The sequence below is a fragment of the Rhinatrema bivittatum genome, chromosome 3, assembly GCF_901001135.1.
Source record: "Rhinatrema bivittatum chromosome 3, aRhiBiv1.1, whole genome shotgun sequence".
Lineage (NCBI taxonomy): Eukaryota > Metazoa > Chordata > Amphibia > Gymnophiona > Rhinatrematidae > Rhinatrema > Rhinatrema bivittatum.
The window spans coordinates 164,365,949-164,384,235 of record NC_042617.1 but is presented as its reverse complement, the minus strand read 5'-3'; the positions used below and the strand labels follow the sequence as shown (position 1 = coordinate 164,384,235).

Here is an 18,287-nt window from a genome sequence, read left to right as displayed (position 1 = left end):
AAGAGTACTGCCAGATATTTCACGTAAAACCAGAAAAGTAGGAAATGGAACAGGCTGAGTTGAGCTCAATGATGTGGGAAATGGTCTCTAAATAAAGCAGCCCTCACTACTTTCCTGGAAAACCATACCAGAATCATTAGAGAAACCAATGTGATGTACTAATTGTGATAATAACCTTTACATTTGGCAAACCCATTCTACAAGAAAATCTAAATTCCACCCTGCACCTCGGGGGTCTTTGTGCCACTCAGGCTTGCTTCTATGCCCAGATCTTACACCTTGAAATTTCCTTTGCAGCTGTGCCTTGTCATACCCCAACGCTAACACCTTGCCAGTCTAGGTCTAGGGGGTGAGGGCTGCTTTGCACCTCTCATGGTGGCTGGGAGCTTTGAAGCCACTTTTTGTGCTGCTTGGACCTTTTATCAGTGCCTGCCATAGAGGTTTTACTGCCATATTTTCTTCTTTTTTCCCCCTTCATGATGCCTTGGGATGCAAATGCTACTTTTGGTGCCAGTTTGCCACTTAAGATGCATCAAGGGTTCATGGTACTGTGGCTGGTGCCCTCTTTTGGAGCTTTGGGTTGTTCTTCCCACTTTTTCTGCTGCTTTGCTCTTCATACGGTGACTTGGTGAAGTCCTGCCAATGCTGGTGGGATGTCCCTTTACAAAGTCATAAGCTATTCATGTCTCTTTTGGTGCCACTTTCCAGTCTCCTCAGTCTTTCTAGGTACCTTGGAGTTCTTTCCCCCTTCTGTTGATTTCTTGCAATATGTTTTAAGGCAATTGATTTTAAAAACTCCATTCTGGAGCCCAATATAGGTTGAAAATTACCTGTAATGCTTCCCCCATTGATCTTAATGGCAAACAAAAATGAATCAAATGAAAAAAATCATTTTTTTAAAATTTAAAACTAAAGAAACAAATTAGGGTCTCTCCATGAAAACTTTTAAAATTAAACAATTTTTTTCCTTCTGCACATGCCTATCCATCTGTATTATTAGCCACGCTGAGGGCAGTTTTTTGATAGGCTAATTTACCCAAGTAAATAGCTTTGAAGACTGCCCTTTAAAATATCTTTTCTTTATTAAGAAAACTCACAGTTCTGAAAAGTAAACTTTTGTTATCAAATTTATAACAGAATCTGATCAGGGTAAGGATTCCGCAGTGTGGCCCTTGCGGCGCTGACAGGTTTGATTTTTCAGCACATACACAATAGATATATATGTGAGATGTTTCGATGCCGTCCTCTAAGAACTAGATCAATCTGTATAATTTGTAGTTGGATGATAACCAGACCTGTTTGGAGGCCAGGAAAAACAAAGTTGATAGTCCCCAATTTAGGGTTATAGCAAATTAAACTAGTGGGGACAAATTATGCATATGCATGGATTTGGAGTATATTTTAGATTTGATCCTATTAAAAGGGGCCTAACCCTTATTGAACTGAAGTAATTTTCAATACGGTAGGTGCAGGGACTATGTTCCACAAGCCCCCCTTCCAATTTGATTCCAATAGATTCACAAATACAGGCATTATCATGCCCCCAGAAAAACAGAAGGATTGGATCACTGCCTTTAAGCCCCGACTGAAAAGCTCTAAAAATGAACTTGTGGAGGTTTCATCATTGTCTGCCCCCCCAACTATCATCTACCCTCCTGAAAAATAAATGAAGATCAAAATGAAATACAAAATGATACATACATATTAAATCTTCCCCAAACTGATGCTGTCCAATATGCTCAAACAATGAAGAGAGCACTGGTAGGAGAGCCACTGTAGTGTAGTTAATGATTTGTGTTACACCCTTTGGCTGGTCTCTGGTGTGTGTAAACAGGCCTTGCTTTAGATTCTCCATGGTCTTCTCCAGGTCTTCTGCTGCATTATCCAAAAAAGCTCTTAATGCCATCTTTACAGTCTCAAGACCAGTCTTCATCACAGTCCTGAATATAAAATGAAAACATAAGACAAATCCATTCACTTTCTGAACCTAAAACTATACATATATAAAACACAGCTAATTTGGCCAAGCTATTTTGCTAAAACGTACAGATTTATACTGTATAAAGGAAGTCCAGCTTTGACAATGATCAAGACCTTTGTTTAAAATTTTACTACTTGAATGATGTTTGCTAGTGGCCATGATTAAATACATAACAAATGCAGCCAAATTGCAAAAACTGTAGAATTGTCACAGCTAAATTCAGTAGTTTGTTCCTTAATAAATCTGGATTTCAGAGGTTAGGTTAGTTACTGAATTATGTCAATTCAATAGACATTCACTTTTTGAAACCAAGAAAACACTAGGATTACGGCTGTTCAGGTCATGTGAAATTATGGTGGTGTTTTAAAGGCAGCATTATAAGGCAAAGAATAGACAACAGGATGCCAATTTTACCAATGTGTTATTTTTCAACAATCCCCATTAATCTCAATAGGGCTTATTTAATGGCATTGACATTGGGCAAGTAATCATATTTTAATAGATACATTTACTAGTCCTGTGTGTTAATGCTTATTGGCACGTTGATAAATAGGACCCTGATTTGGCAATTAAAACAAACAGAAGATCTTCTATGTTCATTATGATTTGTATTTCAATTCTGATGAATACATACAAATTAAAGTCAGCAGATGAACTGTAAATGATATCTGCTAATTGGACTAACAATGCATTTGAAATGAGCTTACAAGAGCTATGTTCACATTATAAAATAGAATGATGATGTATGAATATACAAGTAAAGTATATGTTGCATTACCCCCTCAGCATTTGTTCTGACATTACTATATTCTCTTCAGGAATAAAGTAGAAGGCAATTTTGAAAAGTCATTTATCCACGTGAATTGATATTTACTCGGTTAAAAGGGCTAATTGAAAACTGCTCACTTATATGCAGGTAAAAATAAGCGCATTGTTCTACAATGTTCACCTACTTACTGACATTTCTCTGGCGATGTTTCCAGGGTGGGAAAAGACTGGAGGAAGCAGCAAAACACATAGGGGCCGATTTTCAAAACTGTGCGCATGCATCCATGTGCACTCGGTTCCCAGCATTCACACATGGGCGCGACAATTTTATAACATGTGTGCTCGCATAAGGGGGTGCACATTTGTGCAACCTGCACACACCAACGCCCATGGTCCTCCCCAGTTCCCTCCCAGACCACTCCAATTTAGGGGCGGCCTGGGAGGGAACTTCCCTACCCCCTATTCTAACCTTCCTACCCCGTCCCCTAATCTTCCCGCCCCCTAGCCCTATCCTAACCCCCCCCCAAATCCTTATCTTACCTGTTGCGCCTGCTTTGAGCAGGCTCAGGTTGCGTGCTGGCATGCGATCCCCCAGCACAGCGGCAAATGGCCGCTGTGCCTGGGGCCTCTAGCCACGACACGCCCCGACCCTGGACCGTCCCCTCCCCGGTGCCCCAGGACTTACACATGTCCCAGGGCTTTACGCGCGTGGCTGGGGCTTTGAAAATAGGCCTGGCGCGCGTAAGGTTTTGAAAATCTGGCTCTGTGTACCTGTGCATGCAATTTTATATGGATGTGCACATGTGCGCACAAATGCCGCCTCTACCATCTAATTGAGGGATTTTAGTAGGTGTGCACACCGACACAAAATACCTGTTTCCCAGTTCATTCCCAGTTCGCCCCAGTAAACGTTAGGACTTCCTAACCCCCTTAGCTAAATAGCCTCCCTTTTACCCTATTAGCCTTGAGCCTTCAAACTTCGCTGACTAGCCCTGATTTTTTTTAAACTTTTACACGCCATCCATAATAGAAGTAAAGTTATGCGCAGACTTCTGTTACAAACCCAGACCGCCCATTCCTGTCCAGATCCTGCCCAGACCCCATTCCTTTTTTTTGCCTTTTCGATTTGCGCGCATACTGGGAGATTCTCACATACTTGGGCACTTCTTAAAATCCATGTGGCACATGCTGGTTCGAGACACGCCTGTATCCCCTGGCTTTGGCACATGTAAGGCTTTTAAAATTCATCTTTAAGAGGTTAACTTTCAAAGCTACTTACACACTCATATAAGCATGTATATGGGTGTGTGCAAAAATCAAAATTGCTTACCTTGTAATAGGTGTTATCCCAGGACAGCAGGATGTAATCCTCACATATGGGTGACATCACTGATGGTGCCCTATCATGGAAAACTTTCTGTCAAAGTTTCTAGAAACTTTTGTCTGGCACACTGAGCCCACTGAGCATGCCCAGCATGCCAAGATATTCTCAGCCACAGGGGTCTCCCTTCAGTCTCGTATGTAGCAATAAGCTTTAGCAAAAATAAAATAATAAAATGTATCGGACCCAACTCCACGGGGTGGTGGGTGGGTTTCGTGAGGACTACATCCTGCTGTCCTGGGATAACACCTATTACAAGGTAAGCAATTTTGCTTTATCCCAGGACAAGCAGGATGCTAGTCCTCACATATGGGTGATTAGCAAGCTAGAGGCTGAGTCATTTTGTAGTGAAGCAACACTGAAGTATTGTTGGTGAAAATGAGGCAGCCGGAGATCACAGCAGGTTGGATGTAGAAGGAGTTGGGATTATACTGGAAACAAGTTCTTTAAGACAGATTGTCCGAAGGGTGAATCTTGTCGTCCTTCTTTGTCCAAACAGTAATGAGCTGCAAAGGTGTGAAGAGAACTCCATGTTGCCACTTTACATATGTCAAGAATCGGCACTGAATGATAGTGTGCTACTGAAGTTGACATTGCTCTTACTGAATGCGCCTTTACTCGCCCTTGGAGAGGAAGGCCTGCTTTTTCATAACATAATTCTATACAATCTGCTAGCCAGTTGGAGAGAGTGTGTTTGCCCACTGGATTACCTGGTTTGTTTGGATCAAAAGATACAAAGAGTTGAGTGGATTTCCTGTGGACTGCAGTGTGGGTCTAAGTAATATGCTAGCGCACGTTTACAGTCCAAGGTATGTAAGGCCCTTTCACCTTGGTGAGAGTGAGGTCTTGGGAAGAATGTGGGCAAAACTATGGATTGGTTCAAGTGGAATTCCGGAACTACCTTGGGGAGGAATTTTAGATGTGCCCGGAGAACCACTCTGTCATGTAGGAATTTTGTTTAGGGTGAGTACGTGGCAAGTGCTTGTAACTCACTAACCCTTCTAGCCGATGTAATGGCTATAAGAACATAAGAACATAAGAAAATGCCATACTGGGTCAGACCAAGGGTCCATCAAGCCCAGCATCCTGTTTCCAACAGTGGCCAATCCAGGCCATAAGAACCTGGCAAGTACCCAAAAACTAAGTCTATTCCATGTAACCATTGCTAATGGCAGTGGCTATTCTCTAAGTGAACTTAATAGCAGGTAATGGACTTCTCCTCCAAGAACTTATCCAATCCTTTTTTAAACACAGCTATACTAACTGCACGAACCACATTCTCTGGCAACAAATTCCAGAGTTTAATTGTGCGTTGAGTAAAAAAGAACTTTCTCCAATTAGTTTTAAATGTGCCCCATGCTAACTTCTTGAGGAAGATAGTCTTCCATGTGAGAAATGTAACATCACAGGAATTCATGGGTTCAAAAGGAGAATGCATGAGCCTTGTTAAGACCAGATTCAGGTCCCATTCTGTGACTGGTGGCCGTATTGGTGGTTTAAGGTGAGTTAAACCTCAAGAGGTTGACAAGAGGTTGTATGGATATTGGTGCATCTCCCATCTTGTTATGGTAAGCCGAGATTGCACTTAAATGTACTCGAACAGATGAGGTCTGGAGACCAGAGTCTGAAAGATGGCATAAGTAGTCTAGCAGAGAAGGTGTGGGGCAGGAGAAAGGGTCAATGTTCTTTTGTGTGCACCACAAAGTAAATCTTTTCCATTTCGAAGAATAGTTCTTCCGTGTGGAATGTTTATGTGAAGCTATAAGCACTTGAGAGAAATTAGTTGAAAGATGGAGTGGTTGTAAGATCAAGCTTTCAACATCCATGCTATCAGAGATAGGGATTGAAGGTTGGGATGGTGCAACCTGCCCTGAACCTGAGTTATGAGATTGGGAGCTACACCCAGGCGAATTGGTTCTCTGATCAAGAGGTCTAAAAGTATGGGAAACCATACTTGTCGAGGCCAATACGGGGCTATGAGTATCATGGACCCCTTGTCCTGTTGTAGCTTCACTAGAGTTTTGGTTATGAGCGGTATCAGAGGATATGCATATAGAAGGCCTGAGTTCCAAGGGTGAGCAAAGGCGTCCTTGGCTGGTGTTTCTGCCTGTGCAGAGCGCAGAACTTGTCCACTTTGTAATTCAGATGTGATGCAAAGAGGTCTATTGTTGGTTGTCCCCAACGTTGGAATATCCTAGTCGCTACCAAGGGATCGAGGGCCCACTCGTGTGGTTGGAACTGACGACTGAGGCGATCTGCAACTACATTGTGGATGCCCGCTAGATAAGTGGCCTGGAGAAATATGGAATGTGTCGGGGCCCAGTCCCACATTTGTGCGGCTTCTTGACAAAGGAGATTCGAGCCTGTACCTCCCTGTTTGTTCAGGTACCACATGGCTACTGTATTGTCTGTTTGAATCAGAACAGTTTTGTGTGAAAGGCAGTCCTTGAATGCATGCAGAGCATAACGTATAGATCGAAGTTCCAGGAAATTGATTTGAAATGTTGCTTCGAGTTTTGTCCAAGTACCCTGGGTTTGGAGATTGTCAATGTGAGCTCCCCAACCTAAGTGGATGCATCTGTAGTTAAAATTATCTGTGGGACTGGTTGTTGGAAGGGTAGGCCCTTGCGCTAGTTGTCTCTGTTGATCCACCAAAGGCGAGAAGAACATAGTTGGTGGGTTACTTGAATTGGAGAAGACAGTGGTTGAATGGCTTGGATCCATTGTGACCTTAATGTCCATTGGGTTATTCTCATGGCTAGTCTTGCCATAGGAGTGACATGAACTGTGGAGGCCATGTGGCCTAGTAAAGTTAGAAACTCATGAGCTGTTGCTTGTTTCTGCGAGTGTGGCGAGTTTGCCAATAGGGAGAGTGTGTCTGCCCGATCCTCAAGTAGAAAAGCTCTTGAAAGGATGGTGTTCAATTCTGTTCCGATGAATTGAAGCAGGTGAGACAGAATGAGATGGGACTTTTGGTAATTGATGAGAAACCCCATTGAGTGAAGCAGAGTAATTGTTCGGCTGAGGGAAGCCAGAGCTCCTTGTTGAGATTGACTTCTGATGAGCCAGTCATCTAGATAGGGGAAAACGTGTACACTTTCCTTGTGTAAGTGTGCTGCCTCTACTGCCAGGCATTTCGTGAACTCTCTGGGAGCTGAGGCAAGTCCGTATGGTAGTACTCTGTACTGGAAATGTTGTTGACCCACCAGGAAATGCAGATACTTGCGATGAGGAGGGAATATTGGAATGTGAGCGTAAGCGTCTTGTAGATCCAGAGAACAAAGCCAATCTCCTGTTTGAAGTAGGGGAAGCAAGGTGCCTAGAGAAACCATCCTGAACTTTTCTTTCTTTAGAAATTTGTTGAGATTTCTGAGGTCTAGGATGGGATGTAGGCCTCCGGTTTTCTTTGGAATGAGGAAATAACAGGAGTAGAATCCTCTGCCCTGCTGAGTCCGGGGCACTGGTTCTATAGCTCTGGCTCTCAGAAGGGTGGATAATTCTGCTTGTAGATGAATTATGTGATTTTCGTTTAATGAAAGAGGTTTTGGAGGAGAGTCTCTTGGAGTTAAAAGGAAATTGAGTTGATAACCTCGTGATATTATTGAGAGTGCCCATTGGTCTGTTTTTATCTGTAACCAATGATTGTAGAAGGAGGAGCTCGACCTCCTACTGGCAAGTTCAGTTTGGGATTGTGGAGATAGCCTTGCTCTCTGGTGGTGGCCTCAAATACCTGCAGCCGGTTCCGTCTGCGGTGGTGGTTGAGGCCTAGTGGCTCTAGGCTGTCTGGGCTGAGATCTTTGTTGTTGACGAGAAGATCTACCCCTGGATGCCGGTGGATAATATCGTCTCTGCCTGTAGAAAGGTTTTCTGGATTCTTTCCTTGGTGGATGGGGAGACATTGATGAGGAAGAGTCTTGCGGAACTGACGACAGTTGGCGCAATGTCTCTGTGTGTTCTTTTAGTTGGGCCACTGCATCCTGGACCTTCAACCCAAAGAGGTTGTCACCTACGCAGGGTAAATCCACCAGCTTCTCTTGTACCTCAGGCCTGAGGTCAGAGGCTTTTAGCCAGGCCCGGCGACGTGCACTGATTCCTGAAGCTGCCACTCTTGAAGATGTTTAGAAGTTGTCGTAGGCAGCCCGGACCTCATGCTTTCCAGCTTCAAGTCCTTTATGTATAATGGCTTGAGCTGCATCCTGGTACTGTTGAGGTAGGGAGTTAGAAAGTTCCTGCATCTGCTTCCATAGATACCTTTGGTATTGTGTAATATAAAGTTGATAGAACGCTATCCTGGAGTTGAGCATAGCTCCTTGGAATACCTTTCTCCCTAAACAGTCTAGGAATCTATGATCCTTCCCAGGTGGTGTAGAGGAATGAGGTTGTACTCTTTTGGACTTCTTTTGAGCCGACTCAACTACTACAGATTGATGTGGTAACTGTGATTTTTGAGAACCAGGAACATGTTGGACAAGATATGTAGTGTCCACTCTTTTATTAATAGGTGGGACGGAACATGGATGTTCCCAAAGCCTATGTTGTAACTCCAAAAGTACTTAATGGATAGGAATGGCCAGGACCTCTTTTGGAGGATCCACAAATTGTAAGACTTCTAAAGTCTGCTGTCTTGCATCCTCCTTAGACACTAAGTTGAAAGGGATTGTGTCTGCCATGTCTTTTATGAAATTCATGAAGGACAAGTCTTCTGGTGGAGACTTCTTCCTGCCTTCAGGAGGAGACGGGTCAGACATAAAGCTTTCCGATGAAGAATCAGTATCTTTCTCCTCCCATGAGTCGTATGGCACTTGTCTGGAAGGAGAAGTAGGAGAAGACCTTGGTGGAAGTAATGGAATCAGTGGTCTAAAGAGTCCTGAAGGCTCTGGTTGAGGATCATCGATATGTCTCTGTCCAGGAACATCTCCTAGTCCTGAAGATTTAGTAGGGATAGGCTGCGGTGGGATGGCACCAACGAGGGCGTCAAATCTATTCATTAGCATTTGGAATAATACAAATTCCGGTTGCCCCAGGTAGTGGCATTGGTGCTGGTCCTGTTTTCGGAGATGGCCCCAGCATCGACGCGGGCACCGGCATCAGCGTCAGCATCGGCAGAAGCACCGGCATCGGTGTGGGCACCGGCATCAGTTGAGTCGGCTTCGGTGAGGGCATCGAGGTTGATGCTCTTGGAGCACTTCTAGCACCGCTTGGCAGATAAATCTTCTCAAATCCTCTGTAATATCTGATGCAGGCAGAGCAGCTATACGTGGTGGTAGTGGGGGCGTTATCGGTCCTACCACAGGGCCCTGTGGAGGTTCGATGTCTGGCACCTCGACAGAAGGTGAACGCCTCAGTGTCGAAGGCCTCGGTCTCCGGGAATAGTAGAGAGTCTCCGGGAATAGTAGAGATTCCGGAATCGAAGGATGTTGATGTCGATACCGATGTTTTGACCGATGCTCCGATGCTGATTTAGTCGATGCCTTAGATGGGGTCGATGATAAACGGTCCCCTGAACCTTCCAGACGAGTTTTTCAAGGATTATTCTTTTTGAAGCTCCGGCCGGAGACGACTGAGTGGACGTCAATGGGGAAGGTAAAATTTGAAGATGGAACAAAATAGTCTCTTTCACCTCACCTTTTAACCATGACGGTGATCGTTTTGCCTTCCTTCCACCTTTCTTAATGCGTGGAATACTTCTGGACTGTGCTTCTAGGATTGTATTTTTAAACAATGTCCATGTCTGATGAACACTTTTAACTTTTGCAGCTGCACCTTTCAGTTTTTTCTATTTTCCTCATTTTATCAAAGTTTCCCTTTTGAAAGTTTAGTGTTTGTTATAGCTTATTGTCCCCCTTCCAGTTATTAGTTTAAATTTCATCATATTATGATCACTATTGCCAAGTGGCCCCACCACCGTTACCTCTCTCACCAAATCCTGCAATCCACTAAGAATTAAATCTAAAATAGCTCCCTCACTTGTTGGTTCCTGAACCAATTGCTCCATGAAGCAGTCATTTATTACATCCAGGAACTTTATGTCTCTAGCAATTCCTGATGTTACATTTACCCAGTCAATATTGGGGTAATTGAAATCTCAATCAAAAAGATGGGAACACATAAATCAATTTTTCAAATAGCCTCAATGAAGGTGTCTTCTCAATCATTCACCTTCAATAACATTTTATTCTATGTAATTTTTTTGGATTTTTTCTCTTAGAATCTTTTGTAAAAAGAGGAATATTTTGCCACAGTCCAGGAATTTTCAAACGCTCGCCCGCGGTCCTCTTTTTACAAAAAATTCAAAGAGAAAAAAGGTGAATGATTGAGAAGACTGGTTGGTTTCAATAGAAATACAACGACAGGCTAGCTGACACCTTCATTGAGGCTATTTGAAAAATTGATTTATGTGTTCCCATCTTTTTAATTGATATATCATTGCTTGGGTAACCTTGACAACTCCATTGATTATTGTTGTGGTAATTGAAATCACCCATTATTATTGCACTGCCAGATTGGTTAGCTTCCCTGATTTCTCTTAGCATTTCATCATCTTTCTGACCATTTTGTCCAGGTGGATGGTAGTATACTTGTATCACTATAATCTTATCCAACACACATGGGATTTCTATCCATATAGATTCTACTGAGCATTTAGTCTCTTATATGATCTTTATCCTGTTGGACTCTAAACCCTCTCGTACGTAAAGTGCCACAACCCTACCTAGTTGATCCTCCCTATCATTGTGATATAATTTGTACCCTGATATAGCAGGACTCTATACCCTCTCGTACGTAAAGTGCCACACCCCTACCTAGTTGATCCTCCCTATCATTGTGATATAATTTTACCCTGATATAGCACTGTCCCATTGGCTATCCTTCTTCCACCAAGTCTTTTTGATGCCAATTATTGTATTTTTCGCTCCATAAGATGCACTTTTTTCCCCCAAACGTTGGGGGGGGAAATGTCTGTGCGTCTTATGGAGCGAATATAAAAAAAAAAACAAAAATCTAACAAACCCCACCCCCCCCAGACCTGCCAAATTAATTTGCTGCAACCCCCCACCCTCATGACCCCCCCAAGACCTACCAAAAGTCCCTGGTGGTCCAGCGGGGGTCCAGGAGCGGTCCGGGAGCGATCTCCTGGACTTGGGCCGTCAGCTTCCAGTAATCAAAATGGCGCCGACGGCACTTTGTCCTTACTATGTCACTGGGGTTGACCAATGGCAGCGGTAGCCCCTGTGACATAGTAAGGGCAAAGGGCCGTTGGCGCTATTTTGATTACTGGCAGCCGACAGCCCAAGTCCAGGAGATCGCTGCAGGACTGCTCCAGGACTGCTCCTGGACCCCCGCTGGACCACCAGGGAATTTTGGCAGGTCTTGGGGGGGTCAGGAGGGTGGGGGGTTGTATTTAATTAATTTGGCAGGTCTTAGGGGGGGTAAGAGAGTGGGGGATTGTTCATTAATTTAAAGGATTGGGAGGTTTGGGTTTTTTTTTTGGGGGGGGGTCCCACAGAAATAGAAAGACAAAAGTTTTCTGATCTGGGGAATGGACCGAAATGGCCCTCCCCAGACCCGAAAACAAAATGGGGAGAAAAAAAAATGTTATGCACTCCCCTAATTTGCTCCATAAGACACACAGACGCCCGGGGACAGAGCTGATTTAGCACAAAATTATTTTTTTTTAATGTTCCCCCTCTGAATCCTAGGTGCGTCTTATGGAGCAAAAAATACGGTATGTCAATCTCATCTTTTACTGCTGTACACTCTAACTCTCCCATCTTACTTCTTAGACTTCTGGCATTGGCATACAGACATTTCAAAGTGTGTTTTTTGTTTGTATTAACAACCTGCTTTTCAGTTGTTAGGGATAATTTGTAAATCATTAGCTTCAGTGATTTTGTACATATAGGCACATGGACTACATTTGCTCTTATTGGAACCTCTCTGTTGGGATGCCCTCTCTCTCCTGTTTCATTATATCCTTCAAGGATACATTTCTCCGAACCATGCACTGCTGAGTGACTGTCTGCTTTCCCCCTTGTTCTAGTTTAAAATCTGCTCTATCCCCTTTTTGAAAGTTAGTGCCAGCAGCTTGGTTCCACTCTGGTTAAGGTGGAGCCCATCCTTTCGGAAAAGTCTCCCCCGTCCCCAAAAGTTTCCCCATTTCCTTACAAAACTGAATCCCTCTTCCCTGCACCATCGTCTCATTCACGCATTGAAACTCTGGAGCTCTGCCTGCCTCTGGGGACCTGCATGTGGAACAGGAAGCATTTCAGAGAATGCCACCCTGGAGGTTCTGGATTTAAGCTTTCTACCTAAGAGCCTAAATTTGGCTTCCAGAACCTCTCTCCCACATTTTCCTATGTTGTTGGTGCCCACATGTACCACGACAGCCGGCTCCTCCCCAGCACTGTCTATAATCCTATCTAGGTGACGCGTGAGGTCTGCTACCTTCGCACCAGGCAGGCAAGTTACTAGGCAGTCCTCACGTCCACCAGCCACCCTGCTATCTACATTTCTAATAATTGAATCACCAACTATGATGGCCAGCCTAACCCTTCCCGCCTGGGCAGTAGCCCTAGGAGTTTTGTCCTCAGTGTGAGAGGACAAAACATCACCTGGAGAGCGGGAACCTTGCTACAGGATCACTTCCCGCTACACCAGGGTGATGTTCTCCTACTGGGAGACCTTTCTGATCCAAGGCAACACTGGGGATGCCATACAAGATTTGGGACTTGGCTACTATGTCCCTGAAGGTCTCATCAATGTACTTCTCTGTCTGCCTCAGCTCCTCCAAGTCTGCTACTCTAGCCTCCAGAGATAGGACTCGTTCCCTGAGAGCCTGGAGCTCTTTGCACCAAGTACACACATACAATCTCTCACCGGCGGGTAAAAAGTCATACATATGACACTCAATGCAAAAGACTGGAAAGCCCCCCTCTTGCTGCTGGACTGCTGCCTTCATCTTAGTTTTATTGAGTTCCTAGTTAAGTTTAGGATACAAAGGGAGTATGAATTAGAGTACTTTAAAATTACAGGAGTATTTACTAATTAATCTGCTATTTAAGTTTAGGATACTAAGTAAGTTGTAATTAGAGTACTTTAAATTTACAGGTGAATTTACTAATTAATCAGCTAGTGTCCTACAAGGGGATGATTAAACTTTCAATAAGGGCTGGTATAATAGTATGATTTAGATAAGACCCTGATTGATTTTTAATGAGAAAGTGTCTCTTGCCTAAAAATCAAGGGATGAATGGGTGGGAAAGACAGATACTAGAATTAACTATCTCTGCCTTGCTTATTACCTCAGACACACACAAACTCTAAAGAATATATCCCTCTATTTCACCTTTCACCAAACTTTTATAAGGCCAAAGATTTCCCAAAGCTATACTTACCAATCCTCTTTAACTACCATTAAATTGATCTTCACTCAGTTAATTGAAGGGTTTGAGATTCATGTGCCTAACGGCGCACGCTTCAAGTCCTCTTCTACTGCAAAGGGTGCGGGGCCTCTGGAAGCTGGGGCTGTGGAATTCAATCCCTTGATCGCTTGCAATGACCTCTGGACTCCTCTCCTGGGAGATGCTGGGAGCAGTATGCAGATGAGCCTGCACCTCCTTCTGCTTCCCACCTCGGCATGTATAATATGCACGTATATGGGCACACATGCACCTAAGGCGTCCACCTCCAGGTCCATGCTATAGGTGCATTTGAGTGCATGTAGTGGTGGTGTTCTTCCAAGAAGATAGCATGGGATGCTGGTAAGTCAGACGGCTGGGAGGGAGCAGCTGTGTACCGAGGGTTCTAACAGTGGTTTTTTTGAACTAAGAGTAATTTAAATTTTTTTCCCCTTTTTGCTAATGTGGAGGTTTTTTACCAACCCTCCTCACAATTTGAGACTGAGAAATTGTTTCAAGACTGGAATCATCAGACGTTTCCCTTCAGAGAAGTCACACAAATTTAAAGGAAGTGTGGGATGAAACATCAAGATCTGGAAACTCCCAACCAGATCTTCACTCCAAAGGGACCAGGACACAGGCTGAGGGCAAAAGACAGAACAGACTAAGGATTTTTTTCAAGCTTTTAGGGTTCCCCAATAGGATTCCCCTACACCCGGGGCTTTTTGGACACTGATGAGGAATTAGAGACTATGTAAATAATTTCACTGTACAGTTTCAGTTACGGAAAGTATATTGGACAATGATTGATGTTTTGGAATTAATCAGTACATTTTATTGGAACACCCAGTCTGTGTCCAGCCTGTCTGTCCCTGAGGAAAGTACAATACCAAAGGGATATATACACTTAAGGGGATACATACATGGGATAAAAAACACCAGGGATTTATGAGAAAGCAATAGAAATTGTAAAGCTAAATTAATTGGGTGGATAGGCAGACTAGCTAGGTTATATGGTCTTTTTCTGTCATCACATTTCTCTGTTTTAACAACAAAATTGATTTTCTATTTTGTTTATTATTTAATTTCAAAACTTCTTATCTTGATCTTATAACTGATCTTTGAAAATTATCTTTAAAGTTAAATCATGCATAAGGTAAACTAGGTAATTAGGCTCTGCCAAAATGTGCAAATAACTTGGGGAGTCTGAACTAGCTTCATTTGTGCAGAACTTCAAATGGAGCTATTTCTTTATTTTGCATACTTAGCACTGGGCACATTTTACCACAACAATTATGTAGTTTGTGCTTTTTCAAAAGAACCAGGATGTTCAATTAAAAATAATGCATCATCAAACAAAAATACAGTAGTTTTTGAATGTTATGAAAGCATGTGAACCATTTATTAACCGTTCCTTCCATGGAAAAACATTCTTGATAAATATGAGGGATATTTTTGTTACAAAGCATATTCACAGCACAAGGAACTCAACGTAACTTATGTTTCTTCCTTTTAAATCAATATAGTGCAGTTTTCCAGCTGACAACATTTTGTGCCGGTCTTTTAAAGGTTACCACAACCTACTAAGACTTCATACGGATAATCCCAATTTTTTAGAAGTTTGTTTTCTGAACTAATGTAGTCCTCATTTTACCTTGCATCCAAGGTCTGAGCCAATATGTGAAGACAGTTGACAATTGAAGTTGCATCATTTCCTAAGTGCAAAACAAAAAGGATCATTTATTACGATCATTTTGAATAATATTATTCCGAATATTTTTATTTTGGAAAAAAAAACATGGTCAATAACTCTCCAAAACACATAACTATACTGCTGCAAAAAATAAAAACTTCAGTTACAAGATGATCATATGAACCTGTGAAATTCTCATGAATACATTGCTATGAAGTTATGAATGTCCTTGTATCAAATATTTATTTGCAGGTCTGGAAAGGATCCAATATTGCAACTTGAAGGGAGAACATGCAATGCTGAGCTCCTTCTGAAGACTGCCTAAGCCAGACCCGTACTATTGCCTGTACAATACCTGTTTCTCAGATAAAGCAAAGAGAAGAATCAGGGGGCTTCTCTCAGAGTTTCCCAAGATGACCCATAAGCAGTTCTCCATTTTGGACTTAGAGAGGAACTCAGACTCTGAGACATTTGGGGGCTCCAAATGAACAGCTGCCCTGCTGGATACAGATGTTTCATTGAGCTCAGATAAAACTAGGACTCCCTCATTGTCTTCCCAAAAGCACATTGCCATGTTCAGACCCCCTTCCTTCTCAGGCCTCAAGCTGAGGTAGCTCTGAAATAGGAAGTTCTGCCAATAATTTGGCTATGGAGCTAGGCATCTGGTCAACTTCAGGAGGAGGGATAAGTTCAGCAGCCAATGAAGTATTAGTTATGACATTGTCTAAACTGACTAGCAGATCTTCACTGATTAAACCATTTTAGACAATTTGGTCTCGCTTTGTTTCTCTGGAAAAAAAAAATTATCTTTAGTTGTTTTGACATCTGACATATATCTATGCTTTCAGAACATAAGAACATAAAGGGCCGGATTTTAAAAGGGGTACGCGCGTAACCCTTCTAAAACGGCCCTGTGCGCGCCGAGCTTATATTGCATAGGCTTCCAGCGCGTGCAAAGCTCCGGGACGCGCGTAAGTCCCGGGGCTTTCTTGGGGTGGGTGTGTTGGGGGTGTGACGTGATCAGCGCATCATCCGGGGGCGTGGGGGGGGGGGGCGTGACGTGATCGGCGCGTCATCCAGGGCGGTGCCGCGGGCGTGGTTTCAGCCCAGGGGCGTTCCGGGGACGTGGCCGCGGCCTCCGGACCGGAACATGGCACGCGGCAGCCAGCCCAGCGCGCATAACTTGTGCGACAAAGGTAGGGGGGTTTAGATAGGGCTGGGAGGGTGGGTTAGGTAGGGGAAGGGAGGGGAAAGTGGGGGGAGGCGGAAGGAACGGGCAGCGCGCGCAGGGATCGGCGCGCGCAAGTTGCACAAATGTGCACCCCCTTGCGCGCGCTGACCCTGGATTTTATAAAATACGCACGTATCTTATAAAATCCGGCGTACTTTTGTTCATGCCTGGTGCGCGAACAAAAGTATGCGCACATGCTTTGCTTTAAAATGTACCCCAAAAGGTTGTCATACTGGGTCAGACCAAGGGTCCATCAAGCCCAACATTCTGTTTTCAACAGTGACTAATCCAGGATAAAAGTACCTGGCCAGTACCCAAACAGTAAATAAATCCCCTACTACTAATGCCAGTAATTCGTAGTGGCTATTCCCTAAGTTAATTTGATTAATAGCAGCTTATGGACTTCTCCAGGAACTTGTTCAAACCTTTTTTAAACCCAGCTATGCTAACTTCCTTAACCATATCTTCTGGCAATGAATTCCAGAGCTTAATTCTGTGTTGAGTGAAAAAGAATTTTCTTCAATTTGCTTTAAATGTGCTGCTTGCTAACTTTATGAAGTTTCCCCAGTCCTTGTATTATCTGAAAGAGTAAATAACTGATTCACATTTACCTATTCTAGTCCTCTCATAATTTTATAGACGTCTATCATATTCCCGCTCAGCCATCTTTTCTCCAAGCTAAAGAGCCCTAACCTCTTTAGCCTTTCCTCATAGGGGAGCCATTCCACCCCCTTTATTATTTTGGTCACCCTTCTCTGAACCTGTTCCAGTACAACGATGTCATTTTTGAGGTGTTGTGACCAGAACTGCACACTGTATTCAAAGTGTGGTCTCACCATAGAGCAAAAGAGAAGTATTATGATATTGTTTTATCCACCATTCCTTTCTTAATCACTCCAAGCATTCTATTTGCTTCTTTGACAACTGCAACACACTGAGACAATGATTTTGATGATTCATGTGATCCCAGGGCAGAATTTCTATCATGTGCCTATTTTATTCAGAAGCAGCAGCCATTATTCTACAACCAAACACTTTTGCTATTTCCCGATTTATCGAGAGTGCAGGTAAACATTACTTGACTGCGCCAGGAGGCTACCTCCCTGCACACTAGAGTGTATATATGTTCCCTTTATAAATGATTTTCTCTTTATAGGTAATGTGTGGTGTTATATATTTTTTATAACTGTTTCTTTTCAGATTCCCAAGAACCAGGGTGAGCCTTTGTCTTAAGCAGCAACTGTCAGCCTAAATGAATAGTTGATAATAATTTTCAAATTAATATAAAGCTGATATGGAACTTTTCTTTGTAACTTTTTCTTTGTAAGGTTCTCCTTACTATTTTAGTTGGATCTGCCCCTTTTTGGTGGGCTGAGGGGACAGCTTTATCAAGTATGCATATGCATAAATGTTTAGTATACATTTTTTCTTTGGTATGGATTTGGCATTGTTCACTCAAGTTTTTGATGTATTAATTTTTGAAATGCAATAAAAACAACTATTGGTAATTGACAGTGTTGTAATTATATGATTTGGAATTAGTGATCACTTTTTTCTGACTTTACAATTTTTTTGTGGTCTTGCTTCTATTTTTGACATTAGTTATTTTGTATTACAGCTGCATGCTGTATATAAATATGCATATGAACAACTGTAACTAGGGAAATACTTTAAAAAGGCACAGTTCAGCTAATGCACGGTCTTAACAAATCATGCAGGTGTGCAAAAATAAATCATGATACATCAAATTACTTTAATACACAGCAAGCACTTGCTTAAGCTTATAAGCAGGGCTGCAGTATAAAGAAGGTATGTAATTTGAGCAGCTCAACATG

The 18,287-nt window shown here is 42.9% G+C and overlaps 1 protein-coding gene across 1 annotated transcript in view; it reads right to left on the bottom strand.

The window, feature by feature from the left end:
• Window positions 1-18,287, bottom strand: part of RYR2 (ryanodine receptor 2) — a 1,771,220-nt gene that overhangs the window by 528,480 nt on the left and 1,224,453 nt on the right. Inside the window, 2 exon segments of the mRNA XM_029593907.1 lie at window positions 1,702-1,940; window positions 15,183-15,243. Coding sequence (XP_029449767.1) covers window positions 1,702-1,940; window positions 15,183-15,243 — 300 coding nt within the window.